Genomic DNA, 23079 nt, shown 5'->3' with positions numbered 1-23079 from the left:
TAGCTTATTAGTTCAAACTTTAGTGTGAAGAACTAAGAACATACAACAGACATTGCAGTAAGTGGTCTCTAAGCCAGTTTTACATCAGATGTTTACACTGTCTGATACACGCATCCATGGCCAAATCTTAACACCCAGGACTAATGTTAAGAGCTACTTTGAAACTCTCTCTCCTTGTTAAACTTTATTTGTAATAAAGAAGAAGACACTTTCCATGTGCTAGCCTTCACTATCTTGCAGATTTTTTTTCCCAACATTAAACACATCCCTTATGCCTCTAACACTGTTTCATTAAAAACAAGCAAGCAAGCAAACAAACAAACAGAAAAAGAAAACATTCTCTTCTGTGGGTACAGGAGACAAACAACGCTATGATCTACCCATACAACACCTACTTGTGATAATCTCTTTTCATCTGCCTCAATCCTACAGATTACTGGGAGATGCTGGAAGCGCAGTTTTTCATTCAGCAGTTATTTAATTTATCTACTTTTGCTTACCATTTTTTCCATGAAAATAGACACTACAAGATTCCCTTAGTGTATGTAAGTGCATAACCTCAGACAAAGTCCACCTAGTCTTCATCTCTATCCTACAGCTGGGAGGCTTAATGTTCTGCTTTTGATGCTCATCTCTCATCATTTCACAGTCACAAAAAATTTGTTTCCTTATACCAGATTATTTCATCGTGGTCCAAACTGACTCCCTCATCTGTGCCACAACATCCTCTCTGCATCTGCTCTTCATGGTTGCTATATTCACTGCCATCCTGTCAATGATCTAAATGAGTAACATGAGTGATGTCTTTAGTCTCTACTACTTCTGCTTGAGCATCCAGGTATCTTCTAAGGCTTGCTTCCACCAGCCTTTTGAAGAGGTGTTAGAGAGAATGAGTCAGCGAGGGAGTGAGTGGGTAGTTTATGTTTCCTGCCCTATTTTTTTCTCTTTTTAAATCATCTTAAGGAACTCCTACTATTAGCTGGTTTCTTTATTGTTCTTCACTTCAGGGTGTATTTCACTAGATCACATTTTCATAAGTATATCCATGGTCTCTTTTCCAGCTCATCTTTCCATCTGCATGTCAATGTTTTTTTGTTTGTTTGTTTGTTTTTGCTATCTATATAACCTGATTTCTTTCATTTGTTTCAAGACAGAGGACTTAAAAGTGGCAGCTTTTCTTCTGCTGCCTACTGTGCATTTTACGTATGCAATGACTCTTATGCTTGCAACAATGCTCCCAGCCTGCAAAACCACAGTCTTGAATTATGAAAACTACTTATTCTAGCCAATCAAATACACAAAACTGAATAGAGATTTGCACATTTTAATTTTTTTTATCCTATCTTGCTAGATAAACACAATAATTTATTTCACAATACATATTTTTTGGCAGGACAGAAGTCACAGTTGTACTGTATTACCAGACTCAAACCTTCTCTTCCATCCAATTGTGTGATCAATCTGAAATGTCATTCAGAGGAAAACACGTAGTACAGAAAAAAACCACTCCAGCAGCAACAAGTGCTGCAAAGAAAAGTTCGAATTCTTCCACTGGCCAAGGGGAGAGTCTTTACAAAGTCTCTTAAGAAAGCAATTTGTATTTCATGGCATGTTTAGTTCCTTCTAAACATCTATTAGAGAAATGGATGATGAGGAAAATTGAAAGTTCTGAAATCTAATAATTTTAGCTGATACGATATCTGATTACAGAATAGGTGTGATTTGGAAAGCCTACTATTTATGTCCTTTATTTTTTTAAAACTTGAAATCTGTAAAATGTACAAATTCCCAGGCACTGAACATCTCTATATTCAAATGTTCTAAGTAAATTCAGCTGGTTATATTTACTTATGAATTAAAGCAGAGAAAAAAAATCTTATTGCTTAACACATGCTAAACTGAAATCTTCCCCAGATATAGATCTATTATGTTAAATACACAGGAATAACATAGATCATAGAATGCTTAGAGTTGGAAGAGACCTTTAAAGGTCATCTAGTCCAAATCCCCTGCAATGAACAGGGACAATACAGGATGATGGAAAGTGAAAGTGAGAAAATAATATAAAAGATAGGTGCACTGAGCTTTAATATGGAAACTCTATTTTTTTCTGTAGTTTAGCCTTCACGCATTTATTTGGAGTGTGCTTTAATTCTGAAATATTCAAAAGTATAAAAAACAGATGTTCTAGCCAAGCCATAGCATGCTTGTGAACATAAAGGTATGAAAAAGAAAGGAAAATGCAAAGAAAGAACACAAATTTGAAACAACTCAGCATGGATTTGAGAAATATTTTCCTGATAATATTAGCGCTATCCAATATCATATGCAGCTTCTTCCAAATGCTTAACCCAGACTAGACAATATCGTACACTGTTTCTGTAAATCAGTGGTAGATTTGCCTTTAGTTCCAGTATTGGTCCACAAAAGCAAGAGCTTGCTGTGGTACAACATAACAAAATAGGTGGCATTACCTTCAAAGCAGCCCTCATAAATGGGAGGCATTACATTTGGAGTGACCTACATAGATAAGAAAGTAGTTGGTTTGAAAAAGGCATACATTTGGTTATATTTTAATATTTAGTATCTTTAATAGTATCTGATGATTTAATAGTACCTAATGGATTTGTAAATTGATAACCATAGTATAAAACAACTTAGAGGATGAGGAATACTTAAGGTTAGGAAAGGAAGTCATGAGGAAAAACAAGAAGGCTTATTTACCCAGAATTTTTCTAGGATACAGTCCCTACTCAAAGTGAAAGACATTTCACCATTTGCTTACCCAATACAGGCAGAACAATCAGAGACTGCTATATTCACCAGATCTTAGTAAAATAAGTACAGACTAAACTCCTTCCCTCTCAAGTTTCTGCTGCATTTCCACTGTGCAAAAACTAAGCATGGGGAAAGCTTGAAAAGGATTACAAACACATTTTGAATACTTCTTTTCCTTTTCATCTTGTGCTTCTGCCTTAGGAGACTTCTCAATGAATCATAAACAGCAAGAACAGACTTGTCCTCCAATCCCGCACCTCACAGCACCTACTGTGATCCTACCAGTTTGCTGCCATCAGCCAGGAAGCACAATCACGTCAACAGAACATGAACTACATAACAAAATGGACTGGGGACACATCATTAACTATCTATAACAACCACCACACTGGATTACTGAAAATGTTGTGTTGTCATCTCCTTTGTTTAATTCTATATTTTTTCCAGTATTGACTTGTTGATTTTTCAATCCAACATTATCACATTCTAAAAGTCAAATGCGATTCAACATTGAATACAAGAGGCTATTTAGGTTCCTTAAATTCAATTAGATATTAATGGAAGCAACCAGTATAGAAAAAGATGGCAGGAATAACATGGCATGTCCCGTTCATCCACAGTTTGGTTCTGTAAGCATTTGTTAGAAGCTAGCACTCCTCTGCAGGACTGGGGATTCATGTGCAACCATGCTCTTATACCTAATCACTACCATATGGAGGCCAGTGTAAGGGTCCATCCACAATGAAGCAGAACTGGAAAGTCTATTAAAAGTTAACCGTGAAGTTATTTTATACCTAACTTATAAACCTTAAGAAGCCAGCCTAACAACATCAGTCTCAATACCACTGAAAACAGAGTATGTCAGCTGAGTGCCTCACACTACACATAGTGTTTCTACATAGTTACTTTCTGAAGTTTGCAATTATTTTAAAAATAAGTAAAATGAGTAACATACAACGTGCACACAAGCTTAGACAAAGGTAAACAAAACACAGACAGTGACATAAAAACAAAGGATGGGAAAATGTCAACTTCCCCATAACTTTCTTGTATTTGTCCATTTGTGTACTGAATTCTTGTACACAAATTTTGGATATAACACTTCCATCAGCCACCAGTATCAAGAATATAAGCAGACACTTGTTGGGTTTCAGTCAGGTTTTTGTTTTTTCCTCCTCCCAGTTCTGAGGGTGAATTTGGTATAGGCAGGAGGGAATTAAATAGCATTTACTAGTGCCAGACACAGCGTGAGCAAGCACTAGACAGCTTCAATGCACAGCTCTGTAAATGCATCTTATTTTTGACCTCCCACATTCTTTCTGAAAGTCTAGGTCAGAGAACAGAACTTCGGAGCCTTTCTTTTATACAGTTGAAGCTCATGATTGTGGCTCAGAGTTAAACAGAGAGGACTGTCAATAGCAGTGGTAAAAGATCACATTTGGAGAAAATTTCTCCCCTCTGATCTTCACAGCATGAATGCTGCTTATTCTGTACATGTTCCAAGTATGGAACTCCCATTGAGGTTTTGTTTAAGAAAAAAGAGAGAGAGAGAGACAGTACAGCATACAGAGCAGAGATCTACACTGTGGATAAGCTACCCACAGCATGAATTAGAGAATAACTTTGCCCTTAATTTGAACTCGAGTTCTTTCCTATTTCTCCATATTGCATGTGAAAGATCCATTTGTTGCTGCATTTTTGAGTTGTGCTAGAAGTGTGACAAAAATGTAAGCACACTCCCCTGATGGCTAGCAGGAAACATGCATTTTCAGGGAAACAGATGACTTTCATTTAGTTAAGATTTGCAGATGAAAAAACGCCTGTTGTATATTTCACTATGATGCTGTATACACTCAGTGGAAAGAGAAGCCTTGAAGGTTCAACACAAGCAGGAGAAAAGCTACTTAAAGTCTTCAGACAGCTGATCCACTGTAATATCTGTAATACTTAATACAGATTTTTGTGTGTGTATCACCAAAGAACTACTGAAAGCCATTCAGTTAGAGGCACAGAGGAAACAGAAACCTACACCTTCTCCTATAAAATTCTGCTCATGTAATTTTCATCAAGATTTAAGTGCACCCATAGGGCTTTCATTTTCCATCAGGAGAACGTAATACTTCTGCCGCATCGTAGCACCACGTTTTTACAGAGTACTGTTCAGATAAATCAACTTTTCTTCTTCAGCTTAACAGAACTGTCTGTTTATTCTCCTGACCGTTCTAACATGGGAAAAAAGAAAAAAAAATAAAAAATAAAATAAAAAATTGATCTCATGGAAAAAAAGATCTTTATAAAGACTCCAACAGTTACAAACACGGCCTTCCAACAGCTGCATATACAATGTCCTTTTTCATTCTATTCTATTCTTTTTTTTTTTTTTTTAATCCCCTGACTTCCCCAGTGCAGTTTTAGCAATAGGAACAATCCAAGTGCAGATAGTTTCAAGGCAATCATTTTACTGTAAGCAGCTTAAGCAACTAAACAGGTCTCAGAGTTAGAGACTCTGCTCCATCAGGTCAATATTAGCATACACAACCAATTAAACACAAGAGAAATACAAAGGCAAATTTTAACCTAAAACCAATGTCAATAACCTGAAAAACTTCTCATATGTCTGCAGTAAGTAATTTAAATGAGACACAATTAATTCTGATACACAGTATAATGAATTTTTTAACACTATCATGGAAAGTAAACCAGTATAGGAATTATACTCTAACGCAAACTTTTAACAGGGTTTTAATTATTAAATGTCATTAACATGTGAAATTAGCTGTTTTCAGCATTTACCATTACCCTCAGTCTGAAAAAAGACAAAAAATAAAAAAATAAAAAAACAAGAATTGATAGGATGGCTAAGTAAAAGCTTTAACCAAAAATGGTCAGTTATTAACACCGGGTAAAGTCAATTTCAGAGTTTACTTACAAGTGAACTTCACTTTCATTACCGGCATTTCCTTAAAGCAGGAAGAAAAATACCAGATTCTGGCTATGCAGGAATTTTAAACACAGCTTGATAAGAAGTGAGTACCTCTGCCATGAGGTTACCCTCTGTTCAGGGATTCAATTTCAGAAGTTTTGCAAGGGAAAAAGTAGGAAAGGGCAATGGGATTTAATGCCATAAGAAAGAAAATAAAGCAAACAAACATTTCCTACAGAACGTTTCATGTTTTCACAGGATTTTAGAATAAAAAAAAAAAAGAAAGTATATTTCTTGAGTATCAATATTTTCTCAGCTTTCATTTTGATATTAATTTCCTCCATAAGGTTGAAATTAATTTCCTTCATAAAATAATATTTCTACTTTTCATAACATAATTACAAGATAGTCTAGATGTTTCATTACAACTATCTGCAACTTGTGACATTAATTTAGATGTCACCCATACTTTATTGGGGGGAAAAGAATAATATAAGAATGAAAGTCAATACTGGTATAAGAAACACCATACACATGCCAGCAATGCATGCTTGCAGCCCAGAAGGCCAACTGTATCCTGTTTTACATCAAGGGAAGCGTGACCAGCAGGTCAAGGGAGGTGATTCTGCTCCTCTACTTTGCTCTCATGAGACCCCACCTGGAGTACAGCATCCAGTTCTGGGTCCCCAGCACAAGAAGGACACAGCGCTGTTGGATGGGTATAGAGGAGGGCCACTAAGATGATCCGAGGGCTGGAGCACCTCCACTATGAGGACAGGCTGAGAGAGCTGGGGCTGTTCAGCCTGGAGAAGAGAAGGCTCCAAGGAGACCTTGTAGCAGCCTCCCAGTACCTAAAGGGAGCCTACAGGAAAGCTGGAGAGGGACTTTTTATAAGGACATGTAAGTGAGAGGATGAAGGAAAAATGGTTTTAAACTGGAATAGGGTAGATTTAGACTAGATATCAGGAAAAAAATTCTTTACTGTGAGGGTGGATGCCCAGAGAAGCTGAGAATGATCCCTCCCTGGAGGTGCCAAAGGCCAGGCTGGATGGGGCTTTGAGCAACCTGGTCTAAAAGAAGGTTTCCCTGCCTGTACAAGGTGGGTCGGAACTAGGTGATCTTAAAGGTCCCTTCCAACCCAAACAATTCTGTGATTCTATGATTATGTGCACCTTCCGTTATTTCTCACTCACAGTCTGTACTGGCAATCAATGCAAGTGCGGGGGTAAGATGCACCTTTTGCTTGTAGAATAACAAACTTAAACAGTCCAGACAAAAGCTGTCATTGAAAGTGCTTGCAACTTAGATATATACTTAAATAATGCAGATGCTCTGTCAGTTTCTTTGATGACAGTACACCGAACTTTTCAGAGTTCCCTGACAGGACTGATTAAAATAGTTTTTCAGCAAACCTGCTATAATTGAGGAGGTATACTAAAAATTCTGTCTGATAGCACATCTAACAATGCAGTCAGATAAGAACTTTTCCAATCAATCTGTCCTCTAGCTGCTTTAGACAATTTAAATCTAAGTCTCCCTAAAGTTGCTTCCCTACAAAAGGGAATGAATGGAAGTTTACTCAAGAGCAAAGACATAAGGAAGAAATAAAAAAGATATTTTAAAAGTCCAGTAAAAGACAGATCCCTATTTTTTAACAAAGACGGAAAATATGCAACATTTTATCAAGCAAAAGCCAAAATATGCTTTAAAAAAAAAAAAAAAAAAAAAAAAAGAAAGAAGGAAAAGAAGCAATATGCTTAAGATAAAACAAATGAGAGTAAGAATTCTTTAATAGAGAAAGATAATATAAATTTCTAGAGAAAAATACATGAGTATGTAAGAGAGGCTGTATAAACATCAGTAAGTACATCCATGAGAATCTATTCTTCTATTAATCATAATTCCAAAATGATTATAAAATATTCTGGAGTGAAAACAGTCAAAACAGAGGACTTATGTAGTTTTTTCTTAGCAGTATTAAGCCCTGGACTGAGCAGAAATACTCTACATATTTTACTGTTCAAAGCCCTCAAATGGCAACAAAGAGAGACTACAGTACTAATCAACTTTTAAGAAATGTCAGGGCATACTGGAAGAGAGTGTGTTATGGGATGTTGCTTCAAAGCAGTTTGAAATACTAAGAAGCTGAAAGTTAAATAAGACAGCAGATACCATCTCTAATACAGAACTGAAAACAGAAGTCTGATTTGTGTATTCTAATGTTGGCAAGTGTCCACTCAAATAACTCGCTGCATTTTGCAAGAACCTTAAACACATGCTGAAGACAGCAAAACCTCTTACCTTAAATATAGGCCTACATTTGAAGCAAAACTTGGGCTTTTAAACCAGTGTTAATAGTGCTGAGCTAAATTTATACAACTAGAATGCTTATTATGACCTTCGGGTATTTTAAATCAAGGTTCTCTTCAGGAAAGCTGTAGTTACAGTCTCTTAACATTTTCTAAAAAGAAAAATAAACTGTATGCTGTTATTTTGTATTTCAAATGGGTAAAAGGCCACGGACACTAAAGACATTGCTGCATCCATTTTTATCTCCTTTGCTTAAATAAACAAGGACTTCATTTTCACCACTGATTTTATCAGTGTAAAGCATTTGCACCTGCAGTATAAAATGTGGAAAGCAAATTCTGTTTTACATTGAACCAATCATGAAGTTGCTTGTCTCTTCTACTCAATACGTTAATGTGATATGACTTACTGTCTTTTTTTCTTTTTTCTTTTTTTTTTTAACTTATTCACCTGCCAAAATTGCTAGTGTATCTGTAGAAAAAGACCTGCAATGCTGATGTACATTGTACATGTTATGCTGAGGGGTGGTGAGATTATACTGATTGTCAGATGACTTCATTCTTGGCCCAGTATATCCATCAGGCCTTTTATTTCTTTTAAAGAGAAACTGGAGTTCTATACAATTTGCAGAGTCCTTGTAAAATGTTCAGTAGTTCCATTTACCAGCTGGCATGTTTTCAAGTGAATCTTAATTGAGCCTCTACAAACATCAAAATGTCAATTCTGGCTGTAACTAAAGAAAAGAACAGTAAATGGTAAAGCAAAACCAACTGCAAAACTAGAGGCTTCACTTCTTTTTTCTCTATTGTTTTCCAAAATTACACTTACAGAACTAAATGGTTTTTTAAGAAACTTGAGGGTGTCTTTATGGTCTTACACCTTTAACTACTATGCTGAGAAGAAATGCAGCCACAGCCCAATAAAATTATGAATACTATTTATCATTCCCTAGTCTCCTCCTTGTAGCCTTCATCCAAGCTCCTAAATTAAGCTTACTGATTCTTAACTTCATAACATAGGAATAATTATCTTGATGATAACTCCTAGTCACATATGAAAATGTGTCTCTTTAGTCATATGGAACAAAAGGAAGGCCTATAGGTTCAGAGCATTGAGCTGGCCCTACATAGCAGAAGAAAATGTTTAAGTATGCTAGAAAATAGTAGTTAAGAAAGAAAGGGTGAAGAGAAATCTACATACAGCATGAACAGAGCAGCAGAAGGCAGAATGTAAAACAACTGAGACGTGTGAGGGAAGGTATACTTTCATTACAAGGAAAGTACCAAACAAGTCTAGAAAGACCTAAAGCCAGAAGAGCATAGAAGAACACTAATTTTACAACAACAGCGACAGCATCAACAAAAACCATGTAAATCCTCTCAGGCCACACTGCAGACGGAACTTGCATGGTCATTAATTTAAGCAATACCATATAGGTGCATACCAGTATTATAACTATCAGTGCACACTAATATAATACAGAACAAGAACTTGCAATGAGATCTCACATAGCACAGTTCTCTGCATAAGACACCCAACTGCAGGCCCTCATGTTTCATTTCAACCACTTCATAACAACCATTATAAAAGACACCATCTGCAAAACTGATAGATAGAATAGAGAAAAGTTGAATAGATTTCTCACTTTTTGAAAAGCACTTAATGGTTTCAACATTTGATTTTTTGGAAGCTGGGTCTTTAATGTAAGCAATGTTTTATGTCTGTAAGGAACAGTTGTGTGAAGGAAAGAGAACACTGGAAAAAATGAATCACTGCCCTGTGATCTGCTTGATCTAGGCCCAATTTTCTTGCATTTCAATCATTAAATACCACTCCTACCAGTTTAAGACTTCAGTTAAGTCAAGAGAAGTCCCATTAGATAAGAGATACTAGATTCTCCTGTCAGAGTTTTTTGTTGTTTTTTTTTTTTTTGAAAAGCATATGAAACTGACTATAAAATAACTACTGTTACAAGCAAGGTATACTGTGGTTATTTGGGAAAAAAAAAAGAAACATCCTATAAATAAAAATTAAATTTGTCCCTTTAATTCCATCATACTCTGGACTTCCAGCTCAGATGTCGTTAGCTTTATTCCACAATGTACTGAAAAAACATTACTGCAAAAATTCTACCAGGACCCCATGAACAAAGATTGGATTTTTTCCACATGGGATAAGTATTGGTATCATTTTCCATATGGCTTTGCTTACTTTCAGTTCTAAATATGAAAACATTGTAAACGGAAACAGGCACAGAAAAGTTATCAAATCCTGTTAGAGACAAAGCCTGGACACACATGCAACATCACAAGGGAAAAAGGCTTGGACTTAAACTGAAATTCCAGAGCAGCTGATAAACTCAAAATAAATCACTACGTTTTTATCAAAATTTGACTTATGCTTTTCAGATTTGCTTTTTCGGGGCTGTTGGTTGATTGTTTTGTTGTTGTTTTTTTCCTCAGTGGTGTCCACATAGAATGCACTTGCTATTTTGACAGCCCTAATGTGTAAAGCGTGGGCAAACAAGCAGTTTTTAACAGGCGGCTTCCCACAGCCAACCAAACAAGAACATCTATTTTCCTGAAATCCAGCCAAGCAGCTGTATTTCAAATAGGCTCCATTTCATTCCTAGTTTGGAAACAAAGAACTCCGCTTTATAATCCATTATTTGCATTCGCCTAAACTGACAGGCCTCTGCTTCTCAGATGCAATGGGCCAGTGAAATACTTTAAGCCAGAACTGTGCAAAAATCATGTTACATGTAAGAGGAAAAACGTGTTTTGGTAAAACTGACAGTTTGTGCCTTCTGCAAACTATGACAATTTACAGACTGATCAGAAAGCCACCTAATGCTCAGGACATATGAATTTGGTAGATTACTCACAGTAAGGATTCAGTTCCGATAGATATTCAGTGACTTCAGTGGCAAGTAAAAAGTCTCCAGTTTTACTGCACTACTCTGTATTTACAGCACTATTTTTACTCCAATAGGAGCACCCTCCATTTCCACTGATAATTCCTGAGAACTGTTTCAGTCACACATTAAAAAGCCATAAAAGGGAGGAGAGTTTTCCTTACAGCTTGAGTTTCCTCTTTCATCCATCTTCCGTAATTACAAATTACATTGAGGAACAACACAAAGGCCAGATGTCTCTGCATTCAGCTCATTAGACATAGTATCAGCACTGTACCAAAGATATTACTGAAACTATATAATCAAATGAACTTACCAGTAGAGAAAACAAGAACAGTGTTATTCCAAAGACCATATTTTTTCAGAGCATCAGTAAGATTTCCTACAGCTTCATCCATAAGAGACACCATTCCTGCATAACGGCGCCTCTTCTCATCTTTAATGGAGGAATATGGTTTCACATATTCTTCAGAAACCTCAAGAGGTTCATGGACAGACTGAAAAGCAAGGTAGAGAAAGAGGGGCTGGGGTGGAAGGGAGAGGATGTACATTAGTTCAACACAAAGCACTACATGCAAAATAAATAAATAAATAAATAATGCTACAACTCATTAACAGGTACAGGAATTTATTCTAGACTTCTGATTTTAGTGTTTGGTAAAATCATAGAGAAGATTATTCTAGGAGCTACTGAAATACACATGAAAGATAATACAGCCCTTAGTTATAGCCAGCACAGGTTCACAAGAGGATGGTCTTGTTTAACTGATTTAATTTCCTTTCATGACAAGGTTATCGATCTTGTTGAACAGTGGAAGTCAGTAGACCCGGTCATTCTGGAGTTCAGCAAAGCTTTCAATACTGTTTCTCACAGTATCCTTCCAGATATAATGTCCAGCATGCAGCCAGCCAAGAACAGAATATGGTGGATGAACAACTGGCTGATGGGCAATGCTCGAGGTTTACAGTAAATGAGGTTACATCAGACTAGCAGCCAGTCACTACAAGATACTGCAGGGTTCCATTCTGTGGCCAGTTCTCTTCAATGTTTATATAAGAGATCTGAATCCAGGATTTTAATTCATACTAGGTATATTAAGAGGACCTCTGATAAAAGACCAAAGGTGTGAGAAAGCATCAACTGTACCTTCTCTTCGTAACACAGTTAAGAGTTGTTTCTCTGAAAATGATCCCACTAAGCTTTCCACTCTCTTTGTAGGAGAGCAACCAAAACATGCTGGAACATTTTTATGATTTTTACAAATTCACTGCTCCCATTATTAAAAATAAAATGGAGAAGGGTAGTAGGTCAGGGTTGTGCGAACTGAATTCATTTGGACAGGGAGAAAACATGAGTTTTATCAGTGCTACTTCTCACATTTAGCTGTTCTCCATGTAACCTTCTGAAAAGCCCAGATACAAGCTCTGCATTGCTATTTCATTATTATTATTATTTTTAATAAATATTCCCCAGTGCAAGTAAGAATTGCTGACACTACCTTCTCAGTTTTATGACTGGCTATTATGTCTATAGCTCTTTCTGTAAACAAATTCGTGGAGTACATGTTTTTAAACCCAGTTGCAACTTCTTCTCCATCACGGAAGTCCAGAGCACAGCGTGTTACATTCTTTGCTTTGATGAAGACACAGTGATCATGAGAATAATAATCCTCACTCCCCAGAAGATAACCTAGAAAGGACGGCAAGTAACGAAGTCCGTTTAACATCACAGAAGAAGGGGAAAAGAGCCAAATAAAAATGTCAAAACTTTAGAGCTTTTGACATTAGGAACTCATCCAACTTTTAATAACCTGTAGTGATAGAACTAAATAGCTCAATGCTTGACACACAGACTTTTTATTACTATGACAGATAGCAATTATACCGCTCACAAAATAGTCTGAAAGCAGTTCAGTGACATTTATGTTCAAGTCTGTTATAAAAGTTATAAACTAACACACTGTTAGTGAAATTAGTGACCCCAATAATACTATGGATTTATATCTCGTATAACTTTGTAAACTTGCTTTTTCATATCAGGTTTTTCTCTCTATTGGAAAATTTGGACTGTTTTATCTTAGCACTTGTTCTAAGTGTTTTTTTTTTGTTTGTTTGTTTGTTTTGTTGGCTGTTATTTGGTGGTTTTTTTTCTTATATTTATTTAAAAGCACCAAAACATGAAGTTTCTTTAGCCATAGACATTTCTGATCCACTGCTGCCACCAACTGGTGTAAAGAAGATATTACAATTTAAAGATAAAAAACTAGAGGTACAGATTTGCTCCCATCAAGAAATACACTTTTAAGTGTTGAGTGCCTTTTTTTTTTTTTTTTATTGACCAGAAACAAAACTCTTTTAAATCATTCAAATATCGTAATTATTGCTTCTAGAATTAGATTTCAGATGTATACTTCAATACCCTAGAAAAGAACCAAAAAAAAGGCAAAATCTGCAAAATTATACTCTGAAGTTCCGCAAAACCAAACTAAAATTGAGGATAAAACTTCAAAATGGAAAAACTCGACTTGAATCTTATTCAAGAGCTTCAACTATTATTAGTCATAAGTATAGGAAGAAGAGATATTAAATCACAAAACAATCCCTCCATTTTAAGGTTAAAAAATAAATAAATAAATAAATAAAATAAAATAGAATAGAATAAAATAAAATAAAATAAAAAAGGCTTTTCTTTCAAAGCATGGACAGTGATTTTGCATGCCTCCTTCAACTAATACAAACTAAAAGTTTCATTTCTCTATTTTGAGTGTCCATTGGGGGAGACGCTATCAAGCTTGCTAAAGAATGAAAAGCCTCTGACTGCAACCAAAACCTAGTGGAATTAAATCAACATAACAGGGTATCAAACCACCACATTCTCTGAAAAAGAATTCCCTTACTGTCATGCTGGGCACCCACTGAGCATACTTAGAGGCAACACTGGCCCAGTATTAAATCCTGCTCATTCCTAGGGTGAGATTTCACAATGAATGTAAGCCTGTAGCTACATTTGTGCTGTCAAAAAGAACACAAGCCCATTGAAGAGATTGAAGTAGGCAGACAATAAGGTAAGAAGAATAAACATTCAAGCAATGACCCATGATATTATGATCCCTATTGAGGCGTCAAGCCTCAAGCTCCCTTAAGAGTCAAGAGACAAAAAACCTAAGGGAACTGTTCTTCCCACCATTTTCAACTTGAATCATCAGTATCTACAAGGGAACTTAGCACAACCCAGCTCTTATTCTGGATATTGCATTACAAGAGCGTGGGCTTCAAAAGCATAGATTAAATTTCTCTATCTTAATTTCCCTGCTGTAAAAACTGGGGAGTGGTAATTTATAGTGATAAAGTTATTTTCAAGATGATGTGTTTTCAATTTTTCCATTCAGTGAAAGATTTAAAATCCAAGCCAGTGGATATTACCAACTTCGTATCCAGTTTCAGGTGACGTGGGGTGTGTTAGTGATAGCCCCATTCAAATAACACCAAGGATATTCGTGCAAAGCTATGAAACATATAATTAATACTTGGAAAGGAAACTTTGTGAGAGGAAAAATATGTAATACATAGTTACAAATTGCTTTGTAACATAAACATAGTTGGACAATCCAACTCTGGCTTTTTGTTTGTTTGTTTGTTTTAAATCTAGGTGACCTTCCTATCTTTTAAATTAAGTCTTCTAACCATCATGGAACACACTCAAATGAAGTTCTTTAAAGATAAACACTTTCTTTAGAGGGACTCAATACTTACGGCATTTTCTTCAATAAATTGTAAGGCTTGGACATACATTTAATACAGCAATGCATTGTAAACACGCTTCGCAAATAAGCATACACAAGCATTCATTCACTTACGCACTTAGAGTAAATCTGTCCTTAGAAGAATCAAGCACTCTTACATCATTATTAACAACACATTTACTGCACAGATTAAATCTACCCATTACCAAAGTAAGTATCAAATCCTCTGCGGGTTGGAAGGCATTCCTTCCTGTACATCCCTAAATGCCACTTTCCCACCATGTGAGTAGCATATCCTGCATCTTTAAGCAGCTCTGGAAGGAGTTTCTCATCAAGTGGTAGACAGCTGGGCTGGCACGGCCAAATTATTTGATGTTGTAAACCTGTATGGATCTAGCAAGGAAAAAAAAAAGAAGAAAATCACTTACAATGCAGTGACACATGTATGCAGGCTATATATCAGATCCAAAAGTAAAAAACACTATACAACAGGCTAGCATCAGTTTTAGGGCCTGTTTTCACCGACATAGCACTGAGGAAGCTCAGAAACCCAAAGACAGAGGATATGGAGGAAGACAATGAAATATCACTGCTGGTGTTAAGAAGCCTCTTGTGCTTCCACTCAAAAATCTACCAATTAACAACTACCAAACTACCACTACATTCTTTCTGTTAGACCTCTAACTACTCCATCAATGTTTTTAAACCTAACAAGTGGTGAATCGTGTATCCCTTCACAAAAGTATGACCAGCAAAGATAATCTGATTAGAACATTGTGTTCAGTGGAAGAAACCTCTTCTATGACTACATACCATAAGCTGGGTTTTGCTAATTCCCTTACCTTTGACAACATAGACAGTGGGATCAAGTTTACCCTCAGCAAGTTTGCTGATGACATCAAACTGAGTGTTGCAGGTCATATGAGGAAGTGACGCCATCCAGATTGACCTAGACAGGCTTGAATAATGGACCCAAGAGACCCCAATGAGGTTCAACAAAGCCAAATACAAGGTGTTGTACTAGGGTTGAGCAGCCCTGTGTAGAAGGACCTGGGGGTTCTGGCAGACAAGAAGCTGGACATGACCCAGCAGCGTGTGCTTGCAGCCCAGATGTCCAGCAATACCCTGGGCTGCATTAAAAGAGGGATGGCCAGCAGGGAGTGGGAGCTGACTGTCCCACTCTGCCCTCATCAGGACCCATCTGAAATAGACGGTCTTGATCTCAAGCCCCTAGTAGAGAAGTGATGCAGAGTTCAGAGCTGTTAGAGCAAGTAAAGAAGAGGGCCACAAAGATGATCAGACAGCTGAAGCACCTCAACTACACAGAAAGGTTGAGGGAGTTGGGTTTATTGAGCTTGGAAAAGAGAAGGCTCCATAGAGACCTTGCTGCTGCCTTCCTCTTAGGGATCTTATAAACAGGAGCTGGACTGACTTTTTACACACTCTGATAGTGGCAGGACAAGCAGCTTTAAACTAAAACAGTACAGATTCTATTAGAAGTTAGGAATAAATTTTTCACTGTAAGGGTGGTGAGTTGATGGAGACTGCCCAAAGAAACTGTGGCTGCCCCATCCCCGGAGCTGTTCAAGGCCAGGCTGGATGGGGCACTGTACAGCCTGATCTAGTTGGTTTCATCTCTGTCCACAGCAAGTGAACTGGGTGGGCTTTAAGATCCCTTCCAAATCAAGCTATTCTATGATCTCCCACCAAAAAGAAAAATAACAACAACAAAACACCCTTAAACCTAGGATAGAAAACACACCATGCATGTTTCTTTCTGGCTCAGACTCTGTGACAACACCTTAGCCAACTGTAACACCGTGAATTCTTACTATCTTTGTGATTGGTTAAGAGAACTTGCAGCAAACCGTTAACTAGTGAAACAGAACTGTAACAATCTTGTGAAGGCCTGGACACAAAAAGCTGCACTGTAACACTCCTCTGAAAAGTTGCATAACAAACACATGTTGTGTGCAAGCACAGTGCAGAAATCAAGAGTTAGTTGCCTTGCTTAAGGAGACCTTGGGTCCCCCCCTCCAACTATGACCCTCCATGACTGCCATGCAAAGGGAGAAGCACAGCCAGTACAGCATGTGCATGGCAAGTGGTGCCAGACACCTTCTGGCTGGCAGCAGCTCCTGGCCCAATTGGAAGGGGCCATCACATGGCATAACAGGCACTGCCAACCTCACAGCCAGTGGCATATGCCCCACCACATCCTCAGCCACTTCAGAAGGAGATGGACTCACAGGCCAACATGGGATCTGCGGTGGTGGCTTGCTTTTCTTTTCTTGTTTTTCTTTTTGTTTTTTTCTTTTTTTCTCTCTCTCTCCTTTTCTTCTCTTTTTCCTCTCCTGCTTGCCTGTCGTTTAATAACATTTAATAAATACAAGCACGCTCTTGCTCAATCAATACTCTGTTCTGAGTCTTAACTTGGATGGGTTGAAATCAACATAATGAACCACAAGCCTCTTCACGCACACATACAAGTTCAAATATCTTATTTACAAAATATTCCTAGTAAACTGCCACTGTCAAAGCACAAAATAAAGACTGAACTCCAAGTATTTCCAAATTCTACTTGTTTCTGACTGCGACACTGTTTCTGACACTGACCCATATCTAAATAAGCATATTAAGTATAAAATGTGTTCTAGAAATGGTCAATATGACAAAAATGAGAAATTTACATTAAAAAAATAGAAGGAGTTGGTAAATAAATAAATAAATACATAAATTACATCCTCCGATTCCTTATTACTCACTTTTGATGTTTGGAAATATAGCAAATGTTGCTTGCAAAGGTTAAGTCCCATCTAATGCAATTGCTCTGAGACAACAAGAGACAACATCCAGAATGACAGAAAGACATTTACTTTCATTCCGAGCAGTTTCTCTGGCAAATCACTATGATTAACATACACATACAAGACTTCTTTAGAGAAGGAAGATGTTTTGGAAATACACTTAACCCTCTGTCATTTCCTCCATTTTGACCTTGCTAAATTATTCTTTTTCCTGTCTTTGCCAGAGTCGCAATAAAAAATAAGAGTTAAAAGGGGGGGAGGGAGGGAAGGGACTGGGAAAAGGGAAGGAAGCAAGAAGTACAGCAGAGTATGAAGTACAACTCTTGTGCGATAGAAAAAAACAAAAGCAGCTCATGAGCACACTACAAAGAAGTGAGGTCAGGTCAAGACTCAGTCAAAGGACACACAAATGTATGTGCTGAGGGTATTATATGAAGGAGGACGTGAAGGTAAGAATGCATTTAAATATCTAGAAAAATAAATTACACACAGAATCACAGAATGGAAGGGGTTGGAAGTGATCTTTGCAGATGTCTGAGTCTGACCCCCTGCTAAGGCAGGTTCCCTAGGGCAGGTCACACAAAAAAGCATCCAGGTGTGTTTCAATTATCTCCAAAGGAGACTCACAACCTCCCTGGGCAGCCCATTCCAGCATTCCGTCACCCTCACAGTAAAGGAGTTTTTCCTCACACTCACATGGAACTTCCTGTGCCCCTTGTCCTGTCTGTGCGCATCATGGGAAAGAGCCCGTCCCTATCCTCTTCACTGTCAGACTTTAGATATTCACAAGCACTGATAAGACCCCCTCCTCAGCCTGCCTTCTGCAGAACGGCCCCACATCTCTCAGCCTTCCATCACACGGGAGATGCCCCAGGCCCTTCAACATCACCGTGTCGCTCCGCTGGGCTCTCTGTTAAGTTCCCTGCCTGCCTTCACCTGGTGAGACCGGAGCTGTGCACAGACCGCACCAACGCGGCACATCACGCTGGTGCGGCTGGATCTCCAACCACGCGCCCGCCCAGTTCTGAAGTGCACAACAAAACAGGACAGTGCCATGGACGTCTTTCACAGCACGCTGCCGCTGCCTTTTAATCCACACAAAGCAGAGAGCAGCTCGGCTTTTCCGAAGCAGAGCACCTCGCACCAAACCCCGTTTAGTTTTACCCTAACGACCAGAAAGTGAAGAAGTGACGGGTTTGTTTTCACCGAGCGGCAGCCCCGCTCCAAGGCCGGCAGGCTGCTCGCGTTACAGCCAGCCGAGCACCAGCCGCCCCCGCCGCTCCCTACCTGGTAGCGGCCGCTGAGGAGCTGGCTGCGGGACGGCGTGCACAGCGGCTGCGTGTAGTAGCGCTCCAGCCGCACGCCGCCCGCCCCCAGCGCATCCAGCCGCGGCGTCCGGATGGCCGAGCCATGCCAGCCCACGTCGCCCCAGCCCAGGTCGTCGGCCAGCACCAGCACCAGGTGCGGGGGGGGCCGCGCCGCCGCCGGCCTTAGCAGGCACCACAGCAGGCACCACAGCACGCACAGCCGCCCCATCCCCGGCCGACAACCAGGAACTGCGCCGTCGGCGAGCCGCCCCGTTCGTACTCGCGGCCCGCCTCCGGGATGGGCCACGGCCGGGGGGCGGGAGCACCCGCTGGAGGGAGCGATGTGCGGGATGCGGGTGGTGGGCGTGCGGGTTGGGGCGCTTTTGCTTGCGTACGCGGGGCCGTGGTAGCTCTATCTGTTCTTCGCGTGCACCGTGCTCTGCGAGTTAGAAAGGTTGGGCCCAGCCACCCGTACGGCAGCCCTGGGGAGTCACGGTGCCTGTGCCGCCGGGAAGCGGCTGGGTGTGTGCGATGGCCAGCGCCAGTAGGAGAAAGTGCGTGGCCTCCCTGCTGCCCTGGTCCCCTACCGCTCACAGCCCTTCCCCTGCGAAGCCGCGAGCGACAGCGGGTTTTGCTCTTGGTTTGGTTCACGTGGCTGAGAGGCCTGGTTCTGGCTCTGCTTCTGAAATCTCCCTTGTGGCAGTTACAGTGTAGGAAGGAAGTGAAGCAACCCAGAAGCAGAACTAAGAGCTGTGTCAGCAGAGCTGTTTCTTCAAACCATTTTATCTTCTAAGGCAATATTGTAAATGACTGGTAACCTACACAAAAATCTTGATGTAAAACTCAGGCTGTGGAAGAACAGAAGGAGCTGTCAGCTGAATTTTGTACATCCACAGACCACAGAAATATTCCTGCATTGAGTTAAAAAGCAAACAACCGTATGTTTCACATTTACCTGGAATGGTACATGCTTGCATTCCCAAGTTTACGTAGCCATTTGTTAACAGCTGGAAACTGTATTTATCAGTTAAAGGAAAGTCAATGCTGAGTACACCAAACTCCTGCCTATTTCGTTTTGGTTCATAAATCTCTGTAGAAAGTAGGTTCCTGCTCCTCTGAATGAAGACTATTGGATAAGCCCTATGAAGCTAGCTAGTGGTTATTATAGAAATCCCAAAGGATTCCCTGCTGGCTTGGAAACAACAGCACTGACAAGTGATGATGTGTTTTTCTACAATGATCAATAATAAAATGATTTATATTATGGTGAGAAGTTTGTTTAACCTTAATTTCAGACCATTAGTAGTTCTGATACCCATCTAGACAAATGATACTCTTTTCCCAGCTTCCAGGTATTTCTCCAGACCTACTGATGGAAGAAGTGGAACGTATCACAGAGGCACTGCAAAGAAAAGATAGGAGGGGAGACTGGAACTGCACACAGTACACAAGAGATGAAAAGCCATGATGAAAGACAGCAGAGAAGCAAATGAAGACAGCACTAGTAAGTAGATTATATATTTGACAGGTAATGCAAAGTGCCCAGGAATACCAAGCAAAAATAATCTGATATGAAGAAATGGAAAGAAAGCAGAATATGAAAGGGAAGAAATGTATTATCATTTTGCTGTTAATTTTTTCTCTCATAAAACACAGTGAAGAATGAATTGATATCGTTGATACTGGTTCTGTTACACCTAGATCCGTAAGTTCTATATCTTTACAGTTATTATTGCTGTCTTTGTATTATTTTATTCTGCATATCATACCATGTTTATCTTTTCCCTGAGTGAACTTCTGATGCATGGAAGGTTCTAGAAAAGAGCTGTTCCTGCATCCTTTTGTTCACCTCAGCTTTAGAACTGGGTGAGAATTAAGGAAATTACACAGTTAAGATAACCAAATTCTTTTGTTGCTCTTGGAAAGAGGCTTATCAGCCATGAGTCAAAATCAGACACTGATACTGGAACAAGAAGCAGTAAGACTTTCCTAGAGTAACTTTTCCCTGAAGTAAATTCCAGGATTCCTGACAAGCTGATATGTGACAATGAGTTATATTTCATTTGTTCACATTTGATTCATCCTGTTTCTAAGTTTGGAAAGTCCATATTTTTAGTCCAGGCTCTATCTGCAGTCATAGTTGTCTCAAAAAAAGTTGTGTATTTTGCTAGTTTATTTGTCTTCATTCTTGTTAAAATCCCATTCAAATGTTACCACGTTCTTATGGAAATTATTCTTGCTCATTCAAAATAACTTTGAAAATCTACACAGTGTTGGTGAGAATTGCGAAGTTTGCATTAAAATTCATAGCACCTACTTATCTGATATGTTTTCAAAGGTAAAATGGTGTTTCATCTCCTCATGTAGAGGGGTGTCAAGATTTTTTTCTGTTTGTCCTGCTAACCCAGCCTTTTGGGATGTCCTGATCTACTGACACACAAGCTTGAGTATTTCAGAAAAGTAATTTACATGATGGTTAATCTAAATTAAAGCATCTTTCTCAAATGCCTTACTGAATAAAGGTAAAAATTTTCAGCAGTCCGGTGTTATGATTATCTGTAAAATTAGACTCGTATAGTCTACATAAGGAGAAATTAGTTGATGGGAGGTTACAGCTGGAAATGTGTTGTGCATGTTATTCCTTATCTTTTGAGCAGGCTGCAGAAAGTCTGTACCTTGTACCGTCGGACTGATGTGGTTGATCTCTTAACTAACAGCACACTTCTTCTGAACTGGAAAGGGTTACAAACCCGATTTTAACTTCCAGTTAGAGATGTGGATGGCACAAGTGAAACAGCGTTTTGTATAACAAAGTTACTTAAAAGAATACATGACTGCCTGCCTCAGAATTACTGTTACTGTACAATCCCAGACATCAAGTCTAGTGCATCTGCATATTCACTGTTTGCATATTAAAATTCAAAACTACATCCATAAGAATTGCTCTAAATAAAACACTATTACACTGTGTTGTATTTTAGGCTTCTTAAATCTTCATGGAAACTCTGCGGCTGAATGCCTCATTAAAAACAATGTCCCCTTTGCAAAAAGTAACACCTCTGATTGGTTCAGCAAAGCAGAATCACAAAAGCAAAATGGTGATTATTTCAGAGTGGATTTTTCACCCAAGACAGTACTACATGCAAACTTCCAAATCTTTTCTGTCTTTTATTTTTATCTTCTTTGTCAACATGTTGTAGGCGTCAGTGTGGAATAAATCTCTTAACGTGCATAAATATTCACTACTTAAATTGTGTTTCTGCTGGTATTTTCTATTTATATATTTCCTTCTTAGATAAAGATTTAGATGCAGTAATTGGAAAAAAATCATTTTAAGTATTATTTGTAGTCATATGAACTTTAGAAATGTTTGTCTATAGCCTGAAGGTGAGCGTTGGAAGTTATATGGTGTTACAGTTTAAAAGAACTGATAAGCTATCGTGGAATTCAGAAGTCTGTTTTAGTAATTCAGCAAGCTCCCACAGTTTACATTATCCCAATCCCACTTATTTGGGTTATCAAATATAAAAACCTCATCTCCCGTGGATTGCATTTTTTTCATTGTTAATATTTCTGTCTATCAACATACACTTCTAACTACTGCTCAGTCTACAGTTAAAGGAGCAATGGTGGCACACATGACTATTCACATTTAGACCAGTAAATCCTCAAGACAGTATTTTAAGTTCCTTTCAGAGACTGAGCAATAACACGTACATGTTATCTACCAGCTCATCTATAGGAAACATTCTTCATTATTTCATGTAACTGCTACATCAAGAGTAAGATTTTGATCATTTCTGACAGGGTGATACATAGAGCAAAAAAAAAAAACAAAACAAAAACATCAGCAATTCAGTTTGCCTTTAATATTGTTTTTATTACTTTGTAATGATTCATGGGAAAGATTTCCATTCTCTTGTGAGCATTTTTGTGCATAACAGTGATATTATTTTATTGATAAGTTTGTGAAGTTACATCCAGTTGTAAGGATAAGCTACTTTAGCCCAAGGACAGATGAAGGATGAGCTATGAGTCTCTAGGTGAATGAATAATTTGCTATTAGTCTATACTAAGAGCAACCTTTTCCTCTGCCTGAATTCAGATCTGACAGCCAAAATCTGAGCAAGCTGAATCAAGGATCTACTCGTTCTCAGCCATTTTCTGCTCTCAGCTGTTACTGACAAGAGTGAACACATACTGGTCCATCAGCTGTGCTTTGATCTCTGAAATGAACAATGGATATAAGGAAGCAAGAAGGCAATGCCATCAAATTTCTCAGTGAATAATGGCAATC

At 38.6% G+C, this 23079-nt stretch overlaps 1 protein-coding gene and 1 long non-coding RNA gene across 2 annotated transcripts in view; one reads left to right on the top strand and one right to left on the bottom strand.

The window, feature by feature from the left end:
- ARSB (arylsulfatase B) overlaps positions 1–20037 on the bottom strand; it is a 65809-nt gene extending 45772 nt beyond the window's left edge. The window contains exons 1-4 of the mRNA XM_072359581.1: positions 18763–20037; positions 14875–15061; positions 12425–12615; positions 11242–11449 (exon numbers count right to left, since the gene is read on the bottom strand). Of these exons, the coding sequence (XP_072215682.1) occupies positions 11242–11449; positions 12425–12615; positions 14875–15061; positions 18763–19011 (835 nt within the window). The 5' untranslated portion in view covers positions 19012–20037. The remainder of the gene's footprint in view (positions 1–11241; positions 11450–12424; positions 12616–14874; positions 15062–18762) is intronic.
- Positions 18808–23026, top strand: LOC140264093 (uncharacterized). The gene is made up of 3 exons (XR_011906001.1): positions 18808–18936; positions 20128–20286; positions 22888–23026. It is a non-coding gene; the product is annotated as an uncharacterized lncRNA (long non-coding RNA).
- Positions 23027–23079: the final 53 nt, after the last annotated feature.

The sequence above is a fragment of the Excalfactoria chinensis genome, chromosome Z (genome assembly GCF_039878825.1).
Source record: "Excalfactoria chinensis isolate bCotChi1 chromosome Z, bCotChi1.hap2, whole genome shotgun sequence".
Taxonomy (NCBI): domain Eukaryota; kingdom Metazoa; phylum Chordata; class Aves; order Galliformes; family Phasianidae; genus Excalfactoria; species Excalfactoria chinensis.
Note: the sequence above shows the minus strand (reverse complement) of the source record. Positions and strands in the feature narration are given on the sequence as shown.